The sequence below is a fragment of the Carlito syrichta genome, unplaced genomic scaffold (assembly GCF_000164805.1).
Source record: "Carlito syrichta isolate Samal-C Ts95f unplaced genomic scaffold, Tarsius_syrichta-2.0.1 Scaffold304471, whole genome shotgun sequence".
NCBI lineage: Eukaryota > Metazoa > Chordata > Mammalia > Primates > Tarsiidae > Carlito > Carlito syrichta.
In genome coordinates this window covers 20,940-44,432 of record NW_007248567.1, presented here as the reverse complement: position 1 = coordinate 44,432, position 23,493 = coordinate 20,940, and the positions used below count along the sequence as shown (strand labels likewise).

At 39.6% G+C, this 23,493-nt stretch overlaps 1 protein-coding gene across 4 annotated transcripts in view; it reads right to left on the bottom strand.

Annotated features, from left to right (window-relative positions):
* Positions 1 to 965: 965 nt before the first annotated feature.
* PTPDC1 (protein tyrosine phosphatase domain containing 1) overlaps positions 966 to 23,493 on the bottom strand; it is a 40,051-nt gene continuing 17,523 nt past the window's right edge. Inside the window, exons 1-9 of one of the 4 annotated variants that reach the window (XM_008060002.2) lie at positions 19,633 to 19,969; positions 18,981 to 19,152; positions 16,311 to 16,391; positions 15,955 to 16,073; positions 14,901 to 15,038; positions 11,769 to 13,024; positions 8,071 to 8,256; positions 5,804 to 5,914; positions 966 to 2,952 (exon numbers count right to left, since the gene is read on the bottom strand). In XM_008060002.2, coding sequence (XP_008058193.1) covers positions 2,833 to 2,952; positions 5,804 to 5,914; positions 8,071 to 8,256; positions 11,769 to 13,024; positions 14,901 to 15,038; positions 15,955 to 16,073; positions 16,311 to 16,391; positions 18,981 to 19,152; positions 19,633 to 19,864 — 2,415 coding nt within the window. In that variant the 5' untranslated portion in view covers positions 19,865 to 19,969 and the 3' untranslated portion in view covers positions 966 to 2,832. Of the gene's footprint in view, positions 2,953 to 5,803; positions 5,915 to 8,070; positions 8,257 to 11,768; positions 13,025 to 14,900; positions 15,039 to 15,954; positions 16,074 to 16,310; positions 16,392 to 18,980; positions 19,155 to 19,628; positions 19,970 to 23,493 lie in introns of those variants that run through there. The other 3 variants (XM_008060001.2, XM_008060003.2, XM_008060004.2) reach the window with 3 other exon arrangements.

Below are 23,493 nucleotides of genomic sequence, written 5' to 3'. Positions count from 1 at the left end.
CAAGTAGCTGGGACAACAGGTGTGCCACTATGCCCAGGTAAATTTTTTAGAAAGGGTCTTGCTATGTTTTCTCGGCTGATCTCAAACTCCTGGATTCATGCAATTCTCCCGCCTCATCTTCCCAAAGTGCTGGGATTATAGGGGTGAGCCATTGTGCCTGGTCAGCAGCAGCAATTTGTCTAAAAGGGCATTAGAAATCTCTCTGAAGTGGGAATAATTAAAAAATGGCTAAAAAAAATTATACTTCCTATAAGTGGGATGCTATGATAGTAACAGAGCCGGCTCAGCCTTTTCCAGAGGACAGAAGATGTGTGATACATTCACTGAAGTCATGGACAAGATGTTCTCCAATGCCATCATGAAGTCTAGTGCTAAACGGGACCTGGAGGTCCCCAAGGGCACTCCAGCTGGCTAGCTTTGCCTGGTTCAGTCCCATAGGCAGGAAGCATGAACAGGGAGGAAGGCAGAGCATGGAGTCTGTCAGACATGGAATCCTCTGTCATACAGATAAGATTATGAAATCTCCATCTGCCAAGAGAATTCAGTGGGTAAGGAATGGGGCTGGCCCACGGTAAGTTCTTAATATGGGTGTGCTCTTGACCTTCCTACTTCTGTTGAACTGAATTTTGCAGTTATTACTTCTCAAAAAAAGTGAGATTTCTATCCTCTGGGCTATAAAGAACTCCTCATCCATTCAAACACAGGAAGGCAGGAATCTTGTCACCCTGGAACTTTCCTCAACCATTCCTCATTCCTCTCAAAATTTACCTATCCCAGGGTCCACTTTCTTTGGTCATGCTGAACCAATAGAGGGCGCCAGCACTAACTGGAAGTTGGCTAGCTAACCATTCAGCCATCAACTCAATCTGCCCATCAGGATAATCCAAGAGAGCAAAGCCTTATCTTCACCATCAGGGTATGTACGACGTCTGAGAGCATCAAGGTGAAGAAGTACAAAACTATGGTTATGGGTTGTTCTTTTCGCTTTTATTTAAATAAATACAATATTTGTACATAGCCTGATTAAGTTCCCCATCACATCTCTTTTTCAGGCTAGTGTGCTTAGACTTATAGTTCTCTACATTGCAACCAGTGTTTTAGATACGTGGCCAAACAGCACACTTGTCAAAAGAGCTGTGATGTCACTTGCACACGTGAGGCTGACAGAGATAAGAACAAACATCTTTTTTAGTAAAAACCCTATTTTTATAACGTACCTTTGGACACAATGCAATTGTTTCCTCCCCTTCTTTCCCAGGCAGGCACTTGAAATTAAGACATTTCTGGAGTGGGCAGCCCAGTTTATTAAAATCCATTGAACTTGAGTTCCAAGAAAATGGAAACAGTGTGAAAGAACATTGCATTTAGTGTTTGCCATTAGAGTTAGTGAGACTGATAATGACTAAAATATTTTTGATGTGCTAGAGTTTAATCCAGAAATGTAGGAGTTGGAGAAATTTCATGTTCTAAATTAGACTTGCTTTCCCTGAACTTCCATCTTTAAGTAGTAGCTTTTTAAGTTTGAAATTGGTCTGATTACTATTACTTTTTTTGGAAAAAACTACTGTCCTCTCCGTGGCTTGGCCTCTGGCATCCCCACGTATTAATTTAAATAAAAGGTATGGCTTCAATTGCTAATTGACAGTTTAGGCAGACACTCTTTACATAAGGCCAGGAAGGGCAAATGCAACTTGCATGTGCCAACTACCATTACAAATCTCAATTCTCATAATAAAAAAGGAGCCAAAGACAGAGCCCTGAGGCAAGTGGGTCTACTAAGTGGCAAATGTGGGAATGTGGGGCCAGGGCCAGGCTGCTCATGCGAATCACCATTCGCACAGTCGCCCAGTCCTGACTTCTTCCAGCTCTAAGCATGGCCTCTGCAGAGTAGCAACACACGCCCCCTGGAGAGCACAGGGCTGGCACGAAGCCCCCAGCCTGTGAGCCTCTCCCGTGGAGTCCCTGGGAGGACAGAGGCAAGCCCTGTTTCTTAGCAACTTCCCACACCACTTGCCTCTGATCCTGCTTCCTCTTTAAAGACACTATTTGGCTCAGCAGCAACCCAAGGCAGTGGGAATAAGGCTTGGTGTGTTGAGAACAGCTCCTGCCTCCTTGTGACAGCCAAGGCTGGTGAGGTTGTCTGGAATCTGACAAAGAGTAAATCTACTTTCCGCAAGTAAAAAAACCCTAACCACTTCAGTCACTCCATTAAAGCAAATCTAAATCACTCTGGAAAATAATACACTTTGAAATTCTCTGTCACATTTATAAAAATAAAAGGAAAAACAAAAAATTTCAAAGTTTAAAAAAAATCTTAAAAAAATGTTGCATTAATAGCCTTCTTAGTAACAAATACAAAACAGCTTAAGACACTTGGTGACTTTCTTAGGGCGTGTGTTGGGGGATAGACACACAGTGAGGTTTTACTACTAAAGTTATCTATTTGGTAAAAACTCTAGAAAGAGTTCTGTCAAAAAAAGACTGCTTTGGAAAGATGAGTTGCAACATTTTCCCAAAAAACATCAAAAAGAATAAGGATGTAAACACCACATATTTAAAATGTTAATACAACAATATTAATTCAGTCAAATAAATAAAAGAAAGTGGCACCAACTTTATGGCAAGTTTTCAAAACAAAAATGTAGCTCAAGGGTATTTTAAAATAAATAATTGCTCCAAACAGCAACAATCATTCTCAGCACAGACCAACAATGTTCAAAATAAAGTACTCTGAGGAAAAGTAGTTCCACAGACTTCAGCTTATTCACATATGAGCAGAGATGTTATCTGGATCTGTAGGTGTGAAATCTTCATTGTGAGGGAAAGTCAGCTTCAATAGAGGCCAGGGTTAGGGCCATCTTTTGTCATTTTTCTTTTTTCCTCCAGCGTGTGCTTAAATATTTTCTTCAGGGTGTTGTAAACTATTGGTCCATTTTCAGAATCAAAATTAACCTGGTGACAAAGAGATTTATATTCAGGACACTATAACAAGAATTTTAACCAGTTTCAATTTTGGAAGAAAAGAAGGAGTGGGGTGAAAAAAAAACTAAGACTTATAAACAGAACTATATATAATTTAAAAATACACATAAGAAATTTCACACATTTTTACTGAAAGACTATATCAGAATTGTCTGAAATCTTCATCGTGAAGGAAAGTCAGCTTCACTAGAGGCCCGGCTTAGGGCTATCTTTTGTCATTTAAAAAAAAAAATTTATTTTAAAGATGTGGGGTACCATTCGGGGTTAGGTATACAAATGTTCATTATGCAGGTTTTGTTTTTTCTTCCAGCATATGCTCAGAACTGTCAACCATGTCAATTCCAAACTTATGAATGAAAACTCAGAAACTTAATTTAGTGCCTGGATATAATCACATACACCTAGTCATGAAGCAAGTCAACAGTGAGGGTGAAATGAGTTTTAAATTCAGACTAATCATTGATGGTATGAGGGAAAAGTGTCCCTTACTAAAACGAAGCACATCAGCTGTAAGTGTCCAACTGAGAGGCCCTATGGCCACTCTGGGCCAGCGTGATCTGGAGGAAAGTCTGGCTTCCCCACCTACCAGTTATGTATCTTATTTCATACCCAACCTCTCTGGGTCTCAATTTCCTCTCTGTAAGAGAGAGATTACAATACCCACTTGCCTAAGATTTTCGATGAGCATCGATGAGAGCCTAGCACATATGTGGCACATATTAAAACCTCAATAAAAGTTAGTTTCCTTTCCCCTTGATTGGAAGGTACCCTGTACACATATTTGGACTCTTCATTCAAGTGGACGACACTCTGGGTTAGGAGTGATGGCAGAACAGAGGACTAGAACAAGGACCTTCTACCCCACTAATCCTATCCCAGAGTAATATGTGGCTCACTGAGAGAGAATCAGAGTCACACAGTCATTGCCTTTCCAGAGAAGGAATTTCTCCTTCTCTGATAATTTTCAAAGGGATGCTTGCTCTCTTTGCCAATAACTGTAAAAGGTCTGAAATTTACCCTCTTTATAAGCGAACCCATTACTTGCCAGTGTTATGGACACTGGTGGCAGGTTTGAGACTCTTGCGTCAGAGATAAACACCTTTATTCCTCACAGTTGCATGTGTTTCATATGCACATGGCTTCCCCTTGCCTTCCAGGTCGCATGAGGGAGATGCAGAGGGGCCCAGATGGAAGCTGTACAAGCAAGGGATTTGCATCATAGCCGAGGAGTTCCTATTTTTATAAGGGAACTGCAGACAAACCTGCCATGCTTGCCATGAAGGGAAATACCTTTATTACTCGGGAAGGCAGAACTACAGGCAGAGCTTTACAGACACTGGCCCCCAGATAGAGCTGCCAGTGCATCTGCTTCTGAAACTGTAAGACACAGGAGAGACCCAAGGAGAGCTGTTTCCTCACATTTTTATAGACAGATTTGAACAACTGCTATATTTAACTTTTCATAAGTATCCCTTTAAAAGGCAAAAAGATGTTGTAAAGCAGCGGTCCCCAACCTTTCTCCACAGATTTGGGGGGAGGGAATCATCAGGCATTAGATTCTCATAAGAAGTATGCAACCTAGATCCCTCGCACGTGCAGTTCACAATAGGGTTTGTGCTCCTATGTGAATCCAATGCTGTCACTGATCTGACAGAAGGTGGAGCTCTACTTGCCCACCACTCACCTCTTGCTGTGTGGCCCAGTTCCTAATAGGTCAAGGACTGGTACTGGTCCACAGTCTGGATCTTGGGGACCCCTGGTGTAAAGAATCCCTACTGCTTTCAGGAAAACCAATATTAAGGATTTTCTTTTTAGTCAAACTCAGGAATTTTATTTTCTCTTAACCACTATATTGTCTATCCTATTTGCAAAAACTCCTTATTGACATTAATCATAGTTTGAATTGTTTACTTTCTTAAACGCCAAGCCCCAACCCTCCTTACATGGTAGGCAGTCTCTGTCTGGGAAAATGCAAACATGGGTGTAAAGCATTATGTGATCTGGAGATGAGACCATTGGCTCTGGAAACTGTGGAGAACAGACTGAAAAGATGTCAGTGGATGGTGCTGTAAAATTCAGAGGAGGAACAAGGATGCCTGCAGTAGGGATGTCACTTCAGAAAGAGTGGAGGAGAAGAAGATTGAACAAATATTACACAGGAAGAATCTTCATAACTTGTGAATGAGTACAAAGAATACTATGTCTTTAATGTTATAACAGATGTTGTTATTCAAATGCTGGGCTGCTTAATGAGAGATGCAAAACAAATTAGCTGAAGAGGTGAGGGGGAATCTTGTATCTTGGTATGAACCTGGCTTCTTTCTTCAGTCAGGAAAAACTGCTGTGAGTCAAAAGGATGGGCTTTTAGGAAAACATGTTTTACCTCCTTCCTTAGGATTTGCCAACCAGGACTTAGTACTGACTCAGCAATGCTGGATGTTTAATTCTCAATAGCTGGCTTCATGTTTATATCAAAGGTAGAACTGGCTCTACAAGCAAAGATTTTGACTCCTACTAGGCACATGATTTAAAATATGTATTCGCTACTCAATCGCTTTTCTTTTCTCCTATATAAAAGCTCTTTGTTCCAACATTCTCCTTCAAAAAATCCACAGTGCAGCTTCTCCTAATATCACTGTTTGAAAACTTTTTTGGGGTCAAAACTCTGAAACGACTTATAAGAAATGTCAAATACATTTTTACAAAGGGAAACATATTTAAAAGTTTTATTTCAGAGGAGGATGGTGACCTCTGGATTCTGATTTTACCAAGACGATGTCAATTTGTGGTGCGGAAGGGAGAAAGGAAATGTGTGACCCACCTTAGTGAAAGCTTTAATGGCGTGGGCAAGGAAAGCTTCCTCCACTTCCACAGGAATTGTCTGCAGGTTCACTACGCAGTGCAATACGCAGAGAATAGTCTGGTGCTGCCCCTGGTTTCATAGAAATCAAAATCAAAAGTTGTTTGTAAAATGCCTCAAGAAATCAAAACAATCATATGGTCAAGAATTGGTCTGTGACCAAGTACTCATAATCGCAAATGCTGAAATACCTACCAAGAGCTCTACCAAATGTTTATAGTTATGTGTTAACATAGTTTGAAAAGCTTTCAGGAGATAATATCAAAGCTGGCTAGCTACTGCACAAAATACAACCGAATTTGAACATCAGTGCAATTTTAAACAAAGTATGTCTCGCAGTGAGCTGAGCTGAATAAATTTTCTCATCTTGTTGTTTCTGGATACAATCACTTCAATTTGACTAGTAGATGCTGACATATCATGGTAATGCACGGACTTATCAACCAGACACTGAGGGGGTAGGCCCTGCATACTCAGCCTGGTGCAGAGGCAGGCAGATGAAGAAAATGACAGCCCCAGTTCCCCAGGAGCAGTGCTATACTTAAGGAAGTAGCCTCCAACATAAGAAGATCCCCTAGAAACGTGACCACTGACTTGATTCCTGAGGGCTGTCTACCTTAGCAAAGGAGAAATTCCATCACCTTGAAGAACACATATCCAAGATGTAATGCATTGAGACCACTAATTTCAATTCTGGAAATCTACTCTAAAAGCATAATCTGAAAACAAACAAATAAACAAACAAAAAACCTCCACAGAATTATACGCCACATCTTTAAAAAAAAAAAATTAAAAGAACCCCCCCCACAAATTATCATTACAATGATGCCTATAAAAGTCACAAACATGAAACAATGTAAACACCCTAAACATGAGGGCTGGGTTGAATTATGATAAAATAGGCAGGCTCATGAGATAGAAAGCACACAAGCTTTGGGCCAGAGTGGTCTGAGCTTGAATCTTGTTCTGACATGTGCTGCAAACCTTGAGCACATTCCCTTATCTTTCCTTGTCTGTAAAACTGGCCTCTACCTCTAAGGACTATCGAGAGAAATAGAAGAGAAAATGATAATTATTTCCTAAAGGGTTTGGCCCATGGTTACCTGGCAAAGGGTAATCTTCTCCCTTATCACCTTCTCCTGTTTTATCTCTGTGATTTAATTTCTGAGATATCCTAAGAAAAGGACACTAGATACAGGAAAAACCTTTTCTTAAAAGATATGCATAGTGCAACTATGGTGTGTATGTATGAGTGTCTATGTGTGTGCATGTGTCTGTGTGTGTTGTCCCTGTGTGCATGTATGAACATGTGCTTGTATGTGATCTGTGTGTATGTGTCCATGTGTGTCCCTGGTGTGTGTATGTTTATGTATGTGTATGTATGTGTAGTCATAGTAGTAGAAGATTTTTTAGTGAAGATTGGGAAACAATGAGATGTCTATATTGCAGTATAGTAGGTAACTGAGGGCTGATTATTAGATAATATTGCTTCCTAAAACAAAAACAAAGCCTATTTTTAACTGGAAATTTAGTATCTCTATATGGTTAAAAATATTATATGAAAGGATTCATACAGTTTTTCCTCTTTCCTAGACCCACTGTCTTCCAGTTTCTTTCTCCAAAGGCAACCACTATTACCAGTTTCTTATTTTTCCTTCTATGGTCTTCTATATGTTATACATATACACATTATATGCATATACGTGTATATATATGACACATACCCCTTTTAAAAAATACAAATGAGTGCACATTTGAGTTTCCCCATATTTGTGCTCATAGCAAGTAGAAAAAAATACCTAACACTGAGCTGTGGTTCATTACAGCACATCTGCATGTTAGAGCATCATACCCATTACAGTCAATATTTATGAAAAGCTTACATTCTCCATGGGAAAATGCCTATGTTGTAATTTTGAGCAACAAGGAAGTATAAAGTTGCATGTTAAAATGATTTTTACTAAGTTAACATACATACTAATAAGATTAAATGACTTGAAGATGTTTATAGTAAGTGGCTCTCCCAGGATTAGGGACATTTACCCTTTTTATTTTAGTATTTTCTAAATGTTTGTACTGGGTATCAATGTCTTCTCTTATCCTGGAACAACTATTAGATTAGATTTGGATTCTGTATGAATTACCTTTTTTAGGTTAGATTTTTTTGTTAACGTATGGAACGCCGAGGGACTTAGGTAAAGTCATTAACTGGTTTAATGCCACTTTACCTTCTCTAATAAAAAGAGTGCTTCTGTGGCATCTGCTTGTCTATCAACCAACATGGCCACATCCTCTTTGGTGATGACAGGCTCCTTCAGCTGCTCCACCCAAGACCACATCAAACTGCACAGGATGAAAGGGTCCCTCTCGCCACATATCCTTTCCCAAGCTCCATCTTGGGAATTCAGTTCTTTCTAAAAAGTAAAAGAGATAGACATAAAGAGACAGGGAGAGTCGAGAAAGAGCTGCATCAACCAACACTGGATGATTCTTGTAATGCCCACGAGAGAGAAAGCCTCAGGCTCTAAGATCTGGGCCTCTCCCAGGCTCTCCATTTCCAGGCCAGACATGGGGTCAAGACATAGAACTTTTGTAAGCCTCATTTTCTCTTTTTGAAGCTTGTCCCCTGCCTCATAAAGAGTTGGGTTAACTGACTGAGATAAGGTCTGTTAAAGTTGTAGCACAGAGAAGGGGCATAATTAATCCATTTTCTACTTCATTCAGAAACCATAGAAACAGTTCAGGAAGACAGTCTTCCTTTTCAAGCCTCTAGTGAGCAAAATAAATATTTACTGCAATAAAGTAGATGGTAGATGAAAAAGTATAAATAAGGTAACATTTATAAATTAACTTGGGATCTAAAGAAAAGCTTTTAACTGAAACTTTGAATTGTGCAAAAAAAAAAAGTGCTTAAAAGTTGGTAAATGGGGTATATATATTTCTTTCAAATGTATTTTTGGAATTCTGTGTAAAAGTTAACAAGCCCCAAGTCCTTAAATTTGATGAAGGGAAAATAACTAGGAAGTTTCTAATACTCCAAATGCCTGGGGGAACTTTTAAGTGTGAGGTTTTACAACTTCACCTCACAAAGAACATAGGAACAGTGAGATAAGAATTTTAAAGTATCACAACTGCTACATTCATTCATTCATTCATTTGCCATCCAATATTCACAGCATGTGTACCATGGGACAGAAACTATAATACATGACTTTTGACTCTCATAGCACCCAACAGGAAGGTTCCTCACAGGTAAATGGACTGGGACTCAAGAAAGATGAAATAACTCCCTTGGGGGTCCAATGCTTAAAAATGGCAATGGAGGTGTTCACACCAGTCCTGCCTTACTCCACTCCAGAGACTGTGCTGTTTCTACTTTGTCACAAGGACCTTCTGGCACTGGGTGTTTATTATAAATAAGCTAGTCCTTTTAGTTGTTCATAGTCCTTTCTATCCGATAGGTCACGTATGTAACAGAGTAGCTTTTTATTAAATTTTAAGCAGATAATGAGGAGACAAGCTGGGAAGAACTGATATTACTAAAAAAATCACTTCGTGAAATGACTATTTTATCAAATTATGAATTTTGCAGCAACTTGTATGGATTTAGAGTCTGTAATACTCAGTGATTTATCACAGAAACAAAGAACTGAGTACCATATGTCTTCACTCATAAGTGGACCCTGAACAATTGTCATAATACTATAAGGGATTGGCAGTAGTGGGAAACTGCCAGGGTGGGGTGGAGGGAGGGGAGGCACACTTCATCAATAAGGGTGCCTGATCTCAAACCAGGTGGAGAAGGGACCAAAGTAAGGCCCAAACTTTACCTGTGCAATGACCATTTATAAACCTAAACCTGAATTTTATCCCACTTCTTTAAAACAAAATTTTTTAAAAAGCAAAAAAAAAGACAAATCTCATACAACATGTACCCAGTTATGAACACATTGCATACAAAGTCCTAAAGTCATATGACTCTGAGCAAGCCACTTAATCTCCATGACCCTCAGTTTCCTCATCTGTGATACTGAGTTCATAAGATGAACAAAGAATTTGAAAACAGTATCATCTGCCTCACAGATGTGATCTGTGATAACAGTGACAAATTGCATGAAATCATAAATGTGAAAGGGCCTAAGTATAGGCACAGGTAGCGTTACATTACTCAAATTGATGTTCATTTTATTCTTTTTTAGACTTTAAGTGATTCTTCTTTATTACTAAAAGTCCTAAAAGGAAATCTAGAAAGGAAAAAGAAAAAAGAAAAACAATCCCAGTAAAAGGTCTGTGATCACCTCTAGAAAATGTGTTTGTATAAGCTACATGTTGAAACAGTCTGGCATCCTGAACTCACTAGTGAAGGCAGAATTCACATGGGTACTCAGCCAAGGAGCATGTGGCCCTGACCCAGGAATGTGAGAAGAGATGTTTCAGCTACAACAGGAGACCTTCTTGCTTACTAACTCTTAATATACAGTTATACATGGGATATATTTGCTGACTGAATGGAAGACTTTTTCAGTTTGGAGTAGGAAATAAAATAACTCATCTTGGAAAAAATCAATACATTGAACTATGGTTAAGCAAAACACTACAATTCTGATGAACAAAACTTCTATCAAAAGTTCTCTCCTCTCATCATACAATTGTAAGTTTGTGGAAAGCTGCAAACTTAATTTTCATGGCTCTATATCTGAGGCGGTATTGGCACTCTTAGAAATTTTATACGCCTTGCTTAATTAATAACAGACTATGGAAGAGAGCTATTAAAATAATTCACAGTAGGTTATGGGCTGACAAGTCAAGATTTCACTGGGTTAGGACTCTCCAAGTCAGCCTCCTTTTGGGGCTGTTTCTGATAACTAGGTTTATGAAGCCTATCTTTTCTCTATACCAAGTGCTCATTCTGGGCAAAAAGAGTACAGCTAGCTGACTTAAGACTGTCTTCCTAGTAAACGTACAACACAAAAAGGGGCTAAAACTTTACATTCCAATTTAAGTAAAAGCTAAGAAAGGATCCTAAAGATTTCATCTCAGATAGAACTAATGGCACATAGTGGTTTGTGATACCTCCCATCTGCTGTCCTGAATTCCCATAGTTGCCCTTCAGAGCAGGACTAATAAGTGTAAGAAGGGGATACTGAGGAGACAGTATCACTCTTCTGACCTCACTTCAGCACTCGTGTTGATGAGCTTTGGAAAATTATTTTATTTATGTCTCTAAGTCAGTGGTTCTCAAAGTGTGGCTCCCTCTGCTAATCCTTCAGATTAGAGATATTTTGGGTCATTCCTGATGCTGTCTGCTACGGGCTGATTGCCCCCACAAACCCAGCGAGAAAAAAGGAAGCTGTTAATATCAATGCCTACTGTGAGTCAAGCTTGTGCTAAGTGCACACAGATTTAAATGAAAACACAAAACTACCTGGTGTTGTTTCTGTAACATCAGGTTTGCATCACAGCTGAGAAACCTGAAGTATTTAAGTATTATGCAAATATATCTTCACATTTTTATAACGAGTAAATGTGGGAAAATAAACTACATTTTGAGCCGGGCTCGGTGGCTCAGCCTGTAATCCCATGCTTTGGGAGGCTGAGGTGAGTTGGATTGCCTGAGCCCGTGGGTTCGAGACCCGCCTGGGCAACTTGGTGAGACCTCATCTCTACAATAAATAAAAAAATCAGCCGGGCATGGCAGTGTGTGCCTGTAATTCCAGCTACTTGGAAGGCTGAGGTCGAAGGATCGCCAGAGTGCAGTGGCCACTGCACTCCTGTCTGGGCAACAGAGTGAGACTCCAACTCAAAAAAATAAATAAATAAAAATAATAAATACACATACACACACACACACACACACACACACACTACATTTTGGCTGTAACATAAATATTATCCACATATCTATAATTAAATGAAATGATAATACCTGCCACATTTCCACCTTCCTTTTCACTTCTTCCTTTTCTACAAATTCATTTAAATTTGCCAGGGCTTTGGCTGCCAGTATTCTCCTTGCTTCAACATTCAATTCAGATTGAAAAACAGGGTATGGAGCTGCTTCAGACAAGTCTTTGCTGTTCTGGGTTTCATGTCCAACCGAGAGCTGTGCTTTAAGACTGGAGCCACAGTCCAGAGAGCTTCGTGGAGCCCTGCCATTCTTCTTGACAGAGCCAGGGCCCCAACTACCATGAGCTTCACATCGACAGTAAGATGCTTGCTGGTGAGAAGGGTTTGCATCCTTATGGACATTTGAACAGTTGGGCAAAACTGGTTCCCCAGGACTGTGTGAGCCTGAAACACCAGTAGAGAAGGCCCCATTCTGCTGTGTTTCCTTTGGAATGTTCCCTCCATGGAAAATTGGTGACCCATTATCTTTGAGTCCTTCCAAGTCTCCAAACTTTGGCTGACTCCAGAAAGAAAATGTGCTGCGAACCAAGGCTTCCTTATGTAAATCCACCTCTGGAGACTGTGAGACATAGTGGCTTATGGGCTTCTGCTGCCTGGGGTTGTGACCAAGTAAGACCTGGGTAGGCACCATCCGGGGAGTCTCCCCTTTCTCCAGGAGGGACTCTGCCCTCTTTAAATCTGACTCACTGTAGCTGAGCTGCTTTTTCAGATGAGTCAGGGGTTGAAGGCACTCAACATTCTGCCTCTTCCAAAGGGGGACAAACTCTTGCTCACTGGAAAGAATCACATCTCGATTCTCAAAATCTGCCGCTACTGCAGTAGGGTTAAAGGAGTCGGATGTGTCACTGTCATGCCTCAGTAACTCTTTATCTAGTCGCATTGTGACCATCTCAGACACGGTCTTTTCAATTTCAGCAGAGAGACCAGGTCCTTTAGACACGTCCTTTATTATCACTGGCCTATTCTCAGCTAAGTCCAGCAGCAATTTGCAAATAAGGTGGATAATTTTTGGTATGTGTTTCAGAAGTCGTGCCTCATAACCATGAAGCAGATGACGCTGGCGAATTAGATATTGTGCTAAGGTGACAGCATGTGCTTTGGGATCACAGCAAGAGAATATATTGCGGAGAGGAGTCAGAAACTGAGTAAATTCCCTTACACAGAGTAGCTGTCCTCTGGTCTGTATGGAATTGGGTCGCTTTGCCCGCACAAATATAATTGCTTGGTCAGCAGTCATTCTTGTTGCAAAAACTAAGTAGCAAGCTATTAAAACACCTAAACAGTGAAGAAGACTGGTATGAGAAAAGCTTATATTTTTGTTTATTTTATCACTCTTTAATGATTTAAAACTTGAATATGTGTTAAGAAACCATATAGATATAGGTACATTTCAAGGACGATGATGGTAACATTGTGACTTTTTGTATAGGTGTTTATTACTGCATTCCTCTTACTGTGTAGAACTTACAGTGTATTACTGCATTCCTTACTGTGTAGAACTTACAGGTCTATGTGGCACCCCTCTTCCCGAGACTGAGTCATCTCAGTACCCCTGAGCTGCGCTGGAGCTGTGCTAGCACAGGCACTGACACCATATAGGAGAGTGAGTGCAGCAGAGGAGGGAAACTGAATAACTGAATATCTGGCCCATATATCCTCCTTGCTTTATTCAGCTGTAACTGAGAAGAACACAAATCCTGCTTCTATTTTTCACTCTGAACAGCTCTCAAGAATTACCATTAAATGCATCCATCCACTCTGTGCCTGAAACCTCCTACTCTGCCATCCTTGTCATCAACTGCTGGCACATCCCAGCCTGGAACATTTCCTACTTGGGCAGTATCTTCTTTGGTGATTATTTACAGTCACAGCCTACTTTTCTTCTTGACAATTCTTCCAGACTTGTGTCTACACTAATATGTGTTTTTCTCTAGATTATGACATAACACTATTTTTCTTTAAGCAGTTATGGAAAATTAAGTAATTTTAAGGAAGTCATCCTTAATAGTGTAAACATGTACACTATATTCTTATTGACAAATGATTAAAAGGAGTAACTAATGAAAAGGTAATAATTAATTTAGATATAACAATTAATATTAAAGCAAGAGGCCAATCACCTGTGTGATTCACAAGTCTGTGACCCTCTTGTCATTTATGAAAATCAGAACCTCTGGAAACTGCATGATCTCCAGTTCATAGTAGGGAGCAGCATATCTTTCTCACCAGGACATGGCAGACCTCAGTATGAGTGTGAAGTATCTGCAGGGCTGTCATGTCAATGCTTAGAAATAGCGAGATTTCAGCTCAGCCCCAAGAGCTAATGATCTGGAGCAGAGCTACGGTCTATCTGAGATACTCTTGAGCAGGTGGAGGATCCCCTGGCAAATGCACAGGTACACATGGATGGAATCTGGTCAGATCAGGTGACAATGAAGATTTCAACCCTAAGGCCTTTATTTTTGCCATAATAGCAGCATTGTAATGAGATTCTGCTGACTTTTTTTTAGCAAGATTACTGATCTTTATATGGAATTCTAGGCATAGATAGCTCTCTTTCACATACAAAATCTTTACACCTCCAAAAATAAAAAGCACCTGAGCTTTGGAATCAGGCAGCCATGGAGTTAAATCCTAGCTCTGCCACTTACTAAATGTAGAAAATCATTTAACTGCTCTTGAACTACAGTTTTTTCAACTCACATTGCTGCTAAAGATTTTTATATGACATACGTGTGGTCGTTGTAATAATCTGTTTAAAATATTTCAAATACCTTAAAAAAATTTTTAAATTAACTTAAATTTTAAACTGACATATAATAATTGTATATATTTATGAGTTATGCAACGTTTTGATACGTATAATGAATGTATATTGATCAGAGAGATCAGTGTAATTAGTGTAAAATGATATCCATCATTCCAAATATTTATAATTACTTTGTGTTGGGAATGTTCAGTATCATCCTTCTATCTATTTGAAACTATATAACACATTATTGTTACTATAGTTATCCTACAGTGGTATAGAACACAAGAACTTATCTACTTCTTCTACTTGTCTCCAAAGCTTCGTAAGATTCTGAAAAATATTTAACCTTAGAATTAGGAAATCTTACAAAAGACAATAAAACCACCTGTTAAGATTTACCTGTTCGACCAAGTCCTGCATGACAATGGACAGCTACTTTTCCTTCCTGTAAGGCAAATGTCATTACCTTCACCATATCCAGGATGGTGGTAAGAGATGCTACGCCATAATCCTTCCATCCAAAATTGTAGAAATAAACTAGGCAGCAAAAAAGAGAAAAAGAAAAGAAGATATATATGTGGGACAAATACTTGCAAAGATTTTTGAAGAAAGTGAATGAATTCATAAGTATAAAGCTGTAAGGCATGTAGACTCATAGGTTATGCAGACCTAAAATAATAAGCTTTTTATATTTCCAGTAAATTTATTGTTAACATTTCCTCACAAAGCACATTTTATATCACTTAAGACATTTCCTGCTGAAACTCAGCTGGAAAGAGTTATGGAAAAGTAGAATTACAAGTTAATAAAGCCAATAATCCAAGCTCAGTTACTCAGCTATGGAGGAGAAGCATATGCTCTTGTTTAAGTAGGAAACATGTCTAAATGACTGATCAATAGCTAAAGACAGTATATGTAGATTTTCTACCAGTGTATATATTTTAAAAAAAAGCTAGATGCAAGCTTCTTAATAACAAGTTCCAAGATTGCAGGTTTATTCTTTCCAGTTTGATTTGAAGGATACATGTTGAGCAGATTCCAGCCCAAAGCTCCTGTGATTGAGAAACCTCTGGGATTGTCACAAAAAGAATCCCTAGTGTCCTTCTGGGGTTAGGGCTGTGTAAAAGCATGAGCACGTCCAGGTTCCATTCCTGACTGTCATTTCTAAGCTGCATGATCTTGAGCAAGTCAGTAACTCTCTAAGCCCCTGTGGCCTCATGTAAAACAGAAATAACAACAATGAGGTTACACAATTGCTTTAAGGATTATGTGAAATAACAGTGTCTGGCATACTGCAGGCATTAGATGTTAGCTCATCTTCATTTTTTATGAGCCCTACTACTATGCAGATCGTGTTCATTTCCATCATCTTTTTAACCTAAGAAACAAGCAGAAAAAAATCTCTGAGTGCTGTCCTTGATAATTCAAGAGAGGAGATTGGGAATAAACTTACTGCCAGCCTCCATGAAAGCTTCTGGAAGGTATGTAAAGCCACTCTCTTGTTCCAGAGGATTCCCACAGCTAGCATGCTCACCAGGGCGCTGGAGGTTGATTATTGTTTTTATGCCATGGCTAAATAGAAAAAGAACAATTAGTTATATTATGAGCCAGTATTTTAAAAAAATTAACTATTTTTGTCATGAATAAACATAATATATTAATTTCTCTAAAAATCATAACTTTTTATTTAAAATAAGCGCTTCACTACCTTTTGTTTTAATGAAAGCAACTTTTCACTTAAAGCCAAAAGCAATGAAAGGAAAAATGCAGGCCTCTGCTCTGTACAGGGGTGAGGAACAGAGCTCTTACCTGAGGAACTGCTCAATGATGTGGTACTTCTCCAGGAGCTCTGAAGATGGGCGGGCCATGGCCAGGATACTATCAGTGACCCTGCAAGTGGGAAGAGGAACTGGTGAGATGTACAGAACCTAGAGCATACCAATCTGGAGGACTGGGAAATGACTTTTTCTATGATTCCAACAACTCTGTAAGAATATTCTTATACAAACCTGGCTTCAATTTTGAATGATTAGAGCACTAAGGAACTCTAGTTCCTTACATTCCTGGAAAAAATTCCAGGACATAAGTTATTTGAGGATGTCAGTAAAGTGTTTTCAAGGACTCTTAAGACATTCTAGTGGACACGATGGGGAAACCTCATCTAGAGGCAAAGGTAACAGTGTATATTAGTTATCCCATAGTTAGTGACTAAATGAAGGTCAACTGAGAGGCATTTCTGGTTACTCAACTATCTGAACCTCAGTTACCTCAGGTGTTAAGTGGGGATAATAATGCCTGCCTCATAGTGTTGGTATGAGAATTCAAATTCGTTATGATGTGGCTGCAAAGTCTCTAGCACAAATCTTGACTTACGGCTATGAAAAAATGTTGAATTATTGTAATTTGGCAACAAATACGGGCTCCAGAGTCAGCTGAGCCTGGTTTCAAATGCTGGCTTTTCTACTATCTAGCTTGGTAGCAAATTACTTAGTCTCTCAGGAACTCAAATCCTTTATTAATAAAATGGCATAGCCGGGCTTGGTGGCTCAGCCTGTAATCCCGTGCCTTTGGGAGGCTGAGGTGAGTGGATTGCCTGAGCCCGCGGGTTCGAGACCCGCCTGGGCAGCAAGACCTCATCTCTACAATAAATCAAAAAATCAGCTGGGCGTGGTAGCGCGTGCCTGTAATTCCGGCTACTTGGAAGGCTGAGGCGGAAGGATCGCCGGAGCCCAGCAGGCGAGGCTGCGGTGGCCGGGAGCGGCCACTGCACTCCAGTCTGGGCGACAGAGTGAGACTCCAACTCAAAAAAAATAAAAAATAAAAAAATAAAATGGCATTAACAACTCTTAAGAGTTTTATGATAATAATTTGAAAGCATCTAGCACAGCACCTGGCCTATAGTCAAATGGATGTTTACTAAACAAATGAATGGACAGAGGCTTAATAAATAGCTGTCACTCTTATTAAACCTCTGGTTTTACTCTGCTCAAGTCTCTTATCAGTGACCTGGTGGAATATACAGAAGGTAGTCTATTGGAGACTGTGGGTCCCAAGAATCTCAGAGAAGTAAGAGAGATACCAGGTTAGCAAGGCAGGATCCGAAAAGACATTTGTCCCTCTGGAACAATGCATGATATTTAACCTGCGATCTCCAAAACTTTGTATAAGATGAGGGGAGGTGTAATGTGAAAGCAGCAGAGGTGAAAAGACTGACATGGCTTAGTCAATAATAAAACAAAAATATTAATGTGACCTTAGGTTACATTACTACAAATGTTCTTGTCTGTCTATGCTTTAGGAATAATGTCTGCTTCTTCATATCATTAATGTGACAGTGACAGACCAGAACATGATCTGTGGAGAACAGTAATGATAGTGGACCCCACACTGTGTCACTACAAATGTACCCAGCAAATCTAATGTGAAAAAGGACTGATGTGAGTTGGATATGCTGGTTGACAAATACCTAATTTAAAAATAGGTTCTTTTTCTTTTTTGAGTTGGAGTCTCTGTTGCCCAGGCTGGAGTACAGTGACATGTTCATGGCTACCACAGCCTCCACCTGCTAGGCTCAAGCAATCCTTCCACCTCAGCCTTCCAAGTAGCTAGAACTATAGGCATGTACCACCACGCCTGGCTAATTTTTCTTTTTTTTTGTGGAGATGAGGTCTTGCTATGTTGCCTAGACTGGTCTCGAACTCCTGAGTTCAGACAATCCTCTCATATCTGCCTTCCATAGTGATGGAATTACAGGCATGAGTCACCACGCTCGGTTTAAAATGGGTTCTTGATGTAAAAAAGAATTCACTATTAGAATTCTTTAGACAGTGAATTCCTCTAAGTGGGTTTCAAATGTGATTTGACTATCAGAATTTTTTAGATGTCACCACATCAAAAAAAGGTCTATCTGACTAGTTTACTGCTACTAATAAAAAGCAGTATGATTCAAGAACAATATTAACTGCACTTTCACATCATAAACAAGCAAATATCTTAAGTTGTCTATGAGTTGACACCTTGTACCACTTCTATTATGGCAGACTGAAGGGTATTTGTGTGGAAATGTGTCCTTTTATATAGAATATAGGAACACCATAAAAGTTAAAGCTTACCTGCATTCAACTGAGAAACTACATGTGCCCTTTATAATTTTCACAAGCTTATACACAGCTGAACATTTTTATTATTTCTAGAAATTTCTGATTGTTCAGAGTTATCCAATTACCCATTTCTTTAAGACACTTTACATACATCACTTCATTTAATTAAGATAAACTCTATGGTTTTGGCTTTATTATTTCCATCTTGGAGATAAGGAAACTGAGTTTCACTGGGCCAAGATCACACCACTGGTCTAGGGTGAAGTGAGGTCCTGACTTCACAGCCCCACATTGCGCCTTCTGTGTTAGAGAGCTCCTAGCTCTCACACAGCTTCCTTCCTGTGTCCTACAGAGCTACGAGACCCACAGGACCACTTACCAGGACGAGTAAACCCCCTTGATGGCTTGCTCCTGCTCACTCCAGCGGGCTGGGTTTTCATACTTGCACGCTCTACCACCACATGCCATGGAACATGCCATGTGTCCAGGAATGACATGACGTAAGCGCTCTCCTACTTTTGTGTATTTGGGTGTTGGACGTTCTGAATTTCCTAGAATACACAAGAAAGGGAAAATTCAAAATTTCACTCTCTAAACAAAACAGTAATATGGGAAACAGCTCCATTTTATCTTACGATGGTAGATGATAAGCCAGTGCTAAATCTCCTCCATCCTGTCAAGAAAACAAAACTTCCTTTTTTATCTGAGTGATCTATCGCAACATTAAAAAGCTTTCCCATACAATAATTCCCACATAGTTTGGTAACGAAAGGGAAGAAACTATCAAAGTAGATCTTTCACAAGGGGATGAGTTTTGTTCAAAATTATATTTTTGATTTAAAAAAAACACAATTCAACCATTTCTTCTCCTCCTACATATCCACTAAAATACTTAGCATAACAGACAGTAAAAAGTATAACGTAGAATAAACTGTCAATATTTTAAAAGGCATAAACAAAGACAGCCTATTCACATTCCTTCAATTTACATACAAAGGTGTGGCAATCTACAAGAAGAAAGAGAGCTTTACTTTTTCTTCCAAGGAAAGTTGGGCTCCCCTCTGCACAGCTGACTGTAGAAACAGCCACCATCACTTGGAGAGAGGACGAGGACAGCAGTTTGGTGGCAGAGCCACAGCCAGAGCTTCGCTGGGCCTGCTGCAGCCGCACTACTGGGTCTGAGGTGGAATGCCGGCGGCCCTGGAGAAAGGAGCTGAACAACTGCACGGCTGAGGGCCACCGGGGCGCGTCCTGTACCTGCATGGCGCTGGGTTTCAGGGAGCAAGAGCCGGAGGCAGGCAGAAGTCAGCCCGTGTACTACTCAGTGAGGAAGTTACACTGAGAAGCAAGCATCACTCTGTGTGTTCTAAGAGCCATTCAGGATAGGCTGACTGGTTTCCATAGTGACAAACAAAGGAACTACTGATTCCCACTAAGATCTGAACAGGCAAAATTCTATATGAACAGACTGTGTTCTGTACAGATTGTTCAAACATAGGGAAGAGTAATATGCATTTTAAACAGGTTATTCCCGAATCTAGACTACCACTACCCTATTTTGTCTCTCACAGGCACTTGAAAGACCTGACCACTCAAAGAATTACCACCCAAAATATTGTATAAATTTAGAGTAATGTCTTCATGATGTTTTATATACATATGAAAAGGTTTTAAATCCTATTATGCCTTTCATAGCTATTCTTTGCATATTTTGAAAAAAAAATCTCTTTCTACTCCTCTTTGGAACAAGGTAGATAAAAAGTTAATTATAATTAAGTGAGATATGCTGGATACCTTACAATATTATTAAATTATTCAATTTCTCATAACCAAAACTGCCTGTTTTTTCTTAACAGAACTGTCAAACACTTGAATCGAACAAATAAAGACATTTTTAGAGCTGATAAATTATCAGAAGATATTGATTTCATATTTTTTCAAAATATAAAAGCCTGATTCTTGGTTATGCCTTTATTGGATAGTTATAGTAGTCATGTCTCTCAAAAACTAAAAAAATACCATTTTCTGCCTTTTGTTGCAGTGGGGAAAAAAGAAGTTCCAATAATGCCTTGGTGGAGGCATATAAAGGAAACTCACTATGTATCACATTTTTTAAGGAACTGGATGAGGGGGAGGTTGGAACTTGAGGATAAAGGATATAAAGAAAACAGAAGTGCAACAACTGCTAATGTGTTCATTGTCCGCCTCCTCCCTCATTAATGTCAGGCTGTACCCGCGCTCGCTCACTCTCTCTGCACAAATGGTATTTCAGTCATGTGTGCACAGAAACTAACTACTGTACTCCCATGGATAAGACTCTTTTTTGTTTTGTTTTAACAATTACTAATGCTCTAAGTTCCTTTTAAAATGCCGCCCCCATCTCCTCAATAATATGCACTTTTGTCAAATAAGACAGGGACATAGAATCCTGATTTGGTGCCCGGATTTCTACTATGTGTATTATTATTCCCTTGTTATTTAGAATATAGCAATGGAAAACATCTTATTAATGTCACCAATCCAAACCAGCGCTTTGGGAGGCTGAAGTGAGTGGACTGCCTGAGCCTGTAGGTTCGAGACCCGCCTGGGCAACTTGGCGAGACCTCATCTCTACAATAAATTAATGTCACTAATCCAAAAAGCACAGCTTTCTTGTAGGAGGAATGAACTGAGGAATAGTCTGGACAAGGCCCATAGGACCCTCAGGGCAACATGGGAAGAGCTGCACAGAGGTTTGCTTGACAGGAAAGTGAACCTGATTGCAGAAGGCCCTAAATGCTCAACTAAGGAGTCAAGCATGTGTATCAGGTTAATGGGGAGTCTAAGAAAGTTTCTGGGCAAGTCTCTGTGCTTCTGAGTGGGTAGCACACAGGCGGGTTAACTCAGTCCTGGGGAGAAAAGACTGGAAAAGTTATATGGTGACCTATAGCTGGGGGTGGCCAGCAGCTGTGTGGATGGGGGATGCTTCAGGGGTAGACCGCCATGGTGTTGCAGGACAGGGAGCTGGAGGTGATGCTACGATTCCACCTTAAGTTAGCAGGGAGAGACTGCACCCAGTTAACACAGGAGCCCATGCACAGGAGGTGGGAGAGAAATCAGTAAGCTCAGTCTAAGACACAAGGTACTTAAGGCAGCAACTAGGAGGTCTAGTCAGTAAGTGATGCTGAAGGACTAGTATCCAAGGACATCTACAGAAGAAAGTCATAAGTGACTCAAATGGCACTGAAAATGAAAACTAATTTCATTAGATAAGGGGCAGAACTTATTTGGACCAAGCTAAGGAAGGACTAGTTTACAGATCACCTCAAGAGTAATTTCTGTAGTAAAATCTTGGGACCTGGGCTGACCTCAAATAAACACAGAACACAGTAGTGGACCTGTTACTATACAGTCAGTGACCTTGTGTCAGTGTCTAAGGAAGTTGAGCCTATTACACACAGAAATCTGTGAGGTAGACTCAGCAGTGGGGCATCAATCTGTAGACGAAGTGAAATCTGTCCACCTCTGAACATGAGATATGAGCATGTGAACCTTCCCTTCCCCATCTGTCTGAGGGCTGCTCCAAAACTACTCCCTGGAAAAATGCCCAATTCACAGCACAAGCCATTTTTAAAAACTAGCTTTATTTATGCCACAGATAGCTTTACAGCAGGAAACTGTGCCTCCAGTCCCTGCCCAACATCATGCATGGCTTCTCGTCCCATCCTTGTCCATACAGATAGCACTTTTTTCCTGTTTTTGCCAAACAGTATCAAAACACTTTCCCATTCTGTTTTTGTCTTTTCTTAATTTTCATTTGATGGATACATCAAGCTGATGCACCATAACTTACTGAATCATTCCTTAGCTAGCTATTGGACATTTAGGCTATTGTCAATGATTTTTATTTAAAAATAAGATGTTAGGCATTTTAGGACTAGAATCTTTTTATATTTACATTTCTCCTTCAGTAAATTCTCAGAGATGATATGACTGATGAGCAAAACTAATTTTCAAAGCTCTATGAAGTCTACAAGTTTTAAGAACTTTTATGAAGAAGTTGAAAGAAGGAACATTTTTAGCAACTTAATGGATGTTTTTTCTGGGCTCAGAGAGAAATACAGCATTAAAACAGAGATTAAAAAAGACACGGTCTTGGTCAAGGTTCTGTGCCAATCACCTTCACCCCAAAAACCTCATCATCTCTACCACTTGTTGCCCTCATCATCTCTACCACTGTGTGCACTTGTAAGCAGTTATTCACAGCATGTGCTAAAAAAATTAGCAAACAACCTTAAAGGGATTATTTTCCAATTCTTAGAATAAAAGATTTTACACTTACACCAAACTGGTCTCTCTTTTTGTATTCTTTTCAAAATATTTTGTAAATTTTGTGTGTCAATTTAGTTTGCTACATATACTCATATGTCTCGCTTCATTCATCTGTAACAAAGCATATTTATTCTATTTAAAAACTGATAGAAATTTAAATTAGGATGAATTATAAACCACTGATGATGAACTGGTCAGACTCTTAGAAATAACATTAAAAAAATATTTTTTTTTGAGGTAAGTTCTCACTCTGTTGCTCAGGTTGCAGTGCAGTGACATGATCACAGCTTACTGCAGCCTCAACTTCCTGGGCTCAAGCGATCCTTCTCCTTCAATCTCCTGAGTAGCTGGGACTACAGGTTCGTCCACTAGGCCTGGCTAATTAAAAAAAAATTTTTATATGCCCTGAAGAACACAAATCACTCTATAAAAAAGATACCTGCACACGTATGTTTATCGCAGCGTTGTTCACAATAGCAAGAACCTGGAAACAACCATGCTGCCCATCAAAAGGGGACTGGATTAAAAAAGTGTGGTACATATACATGATGGAATACTACGCAGCCATAAAAAAGAACAAA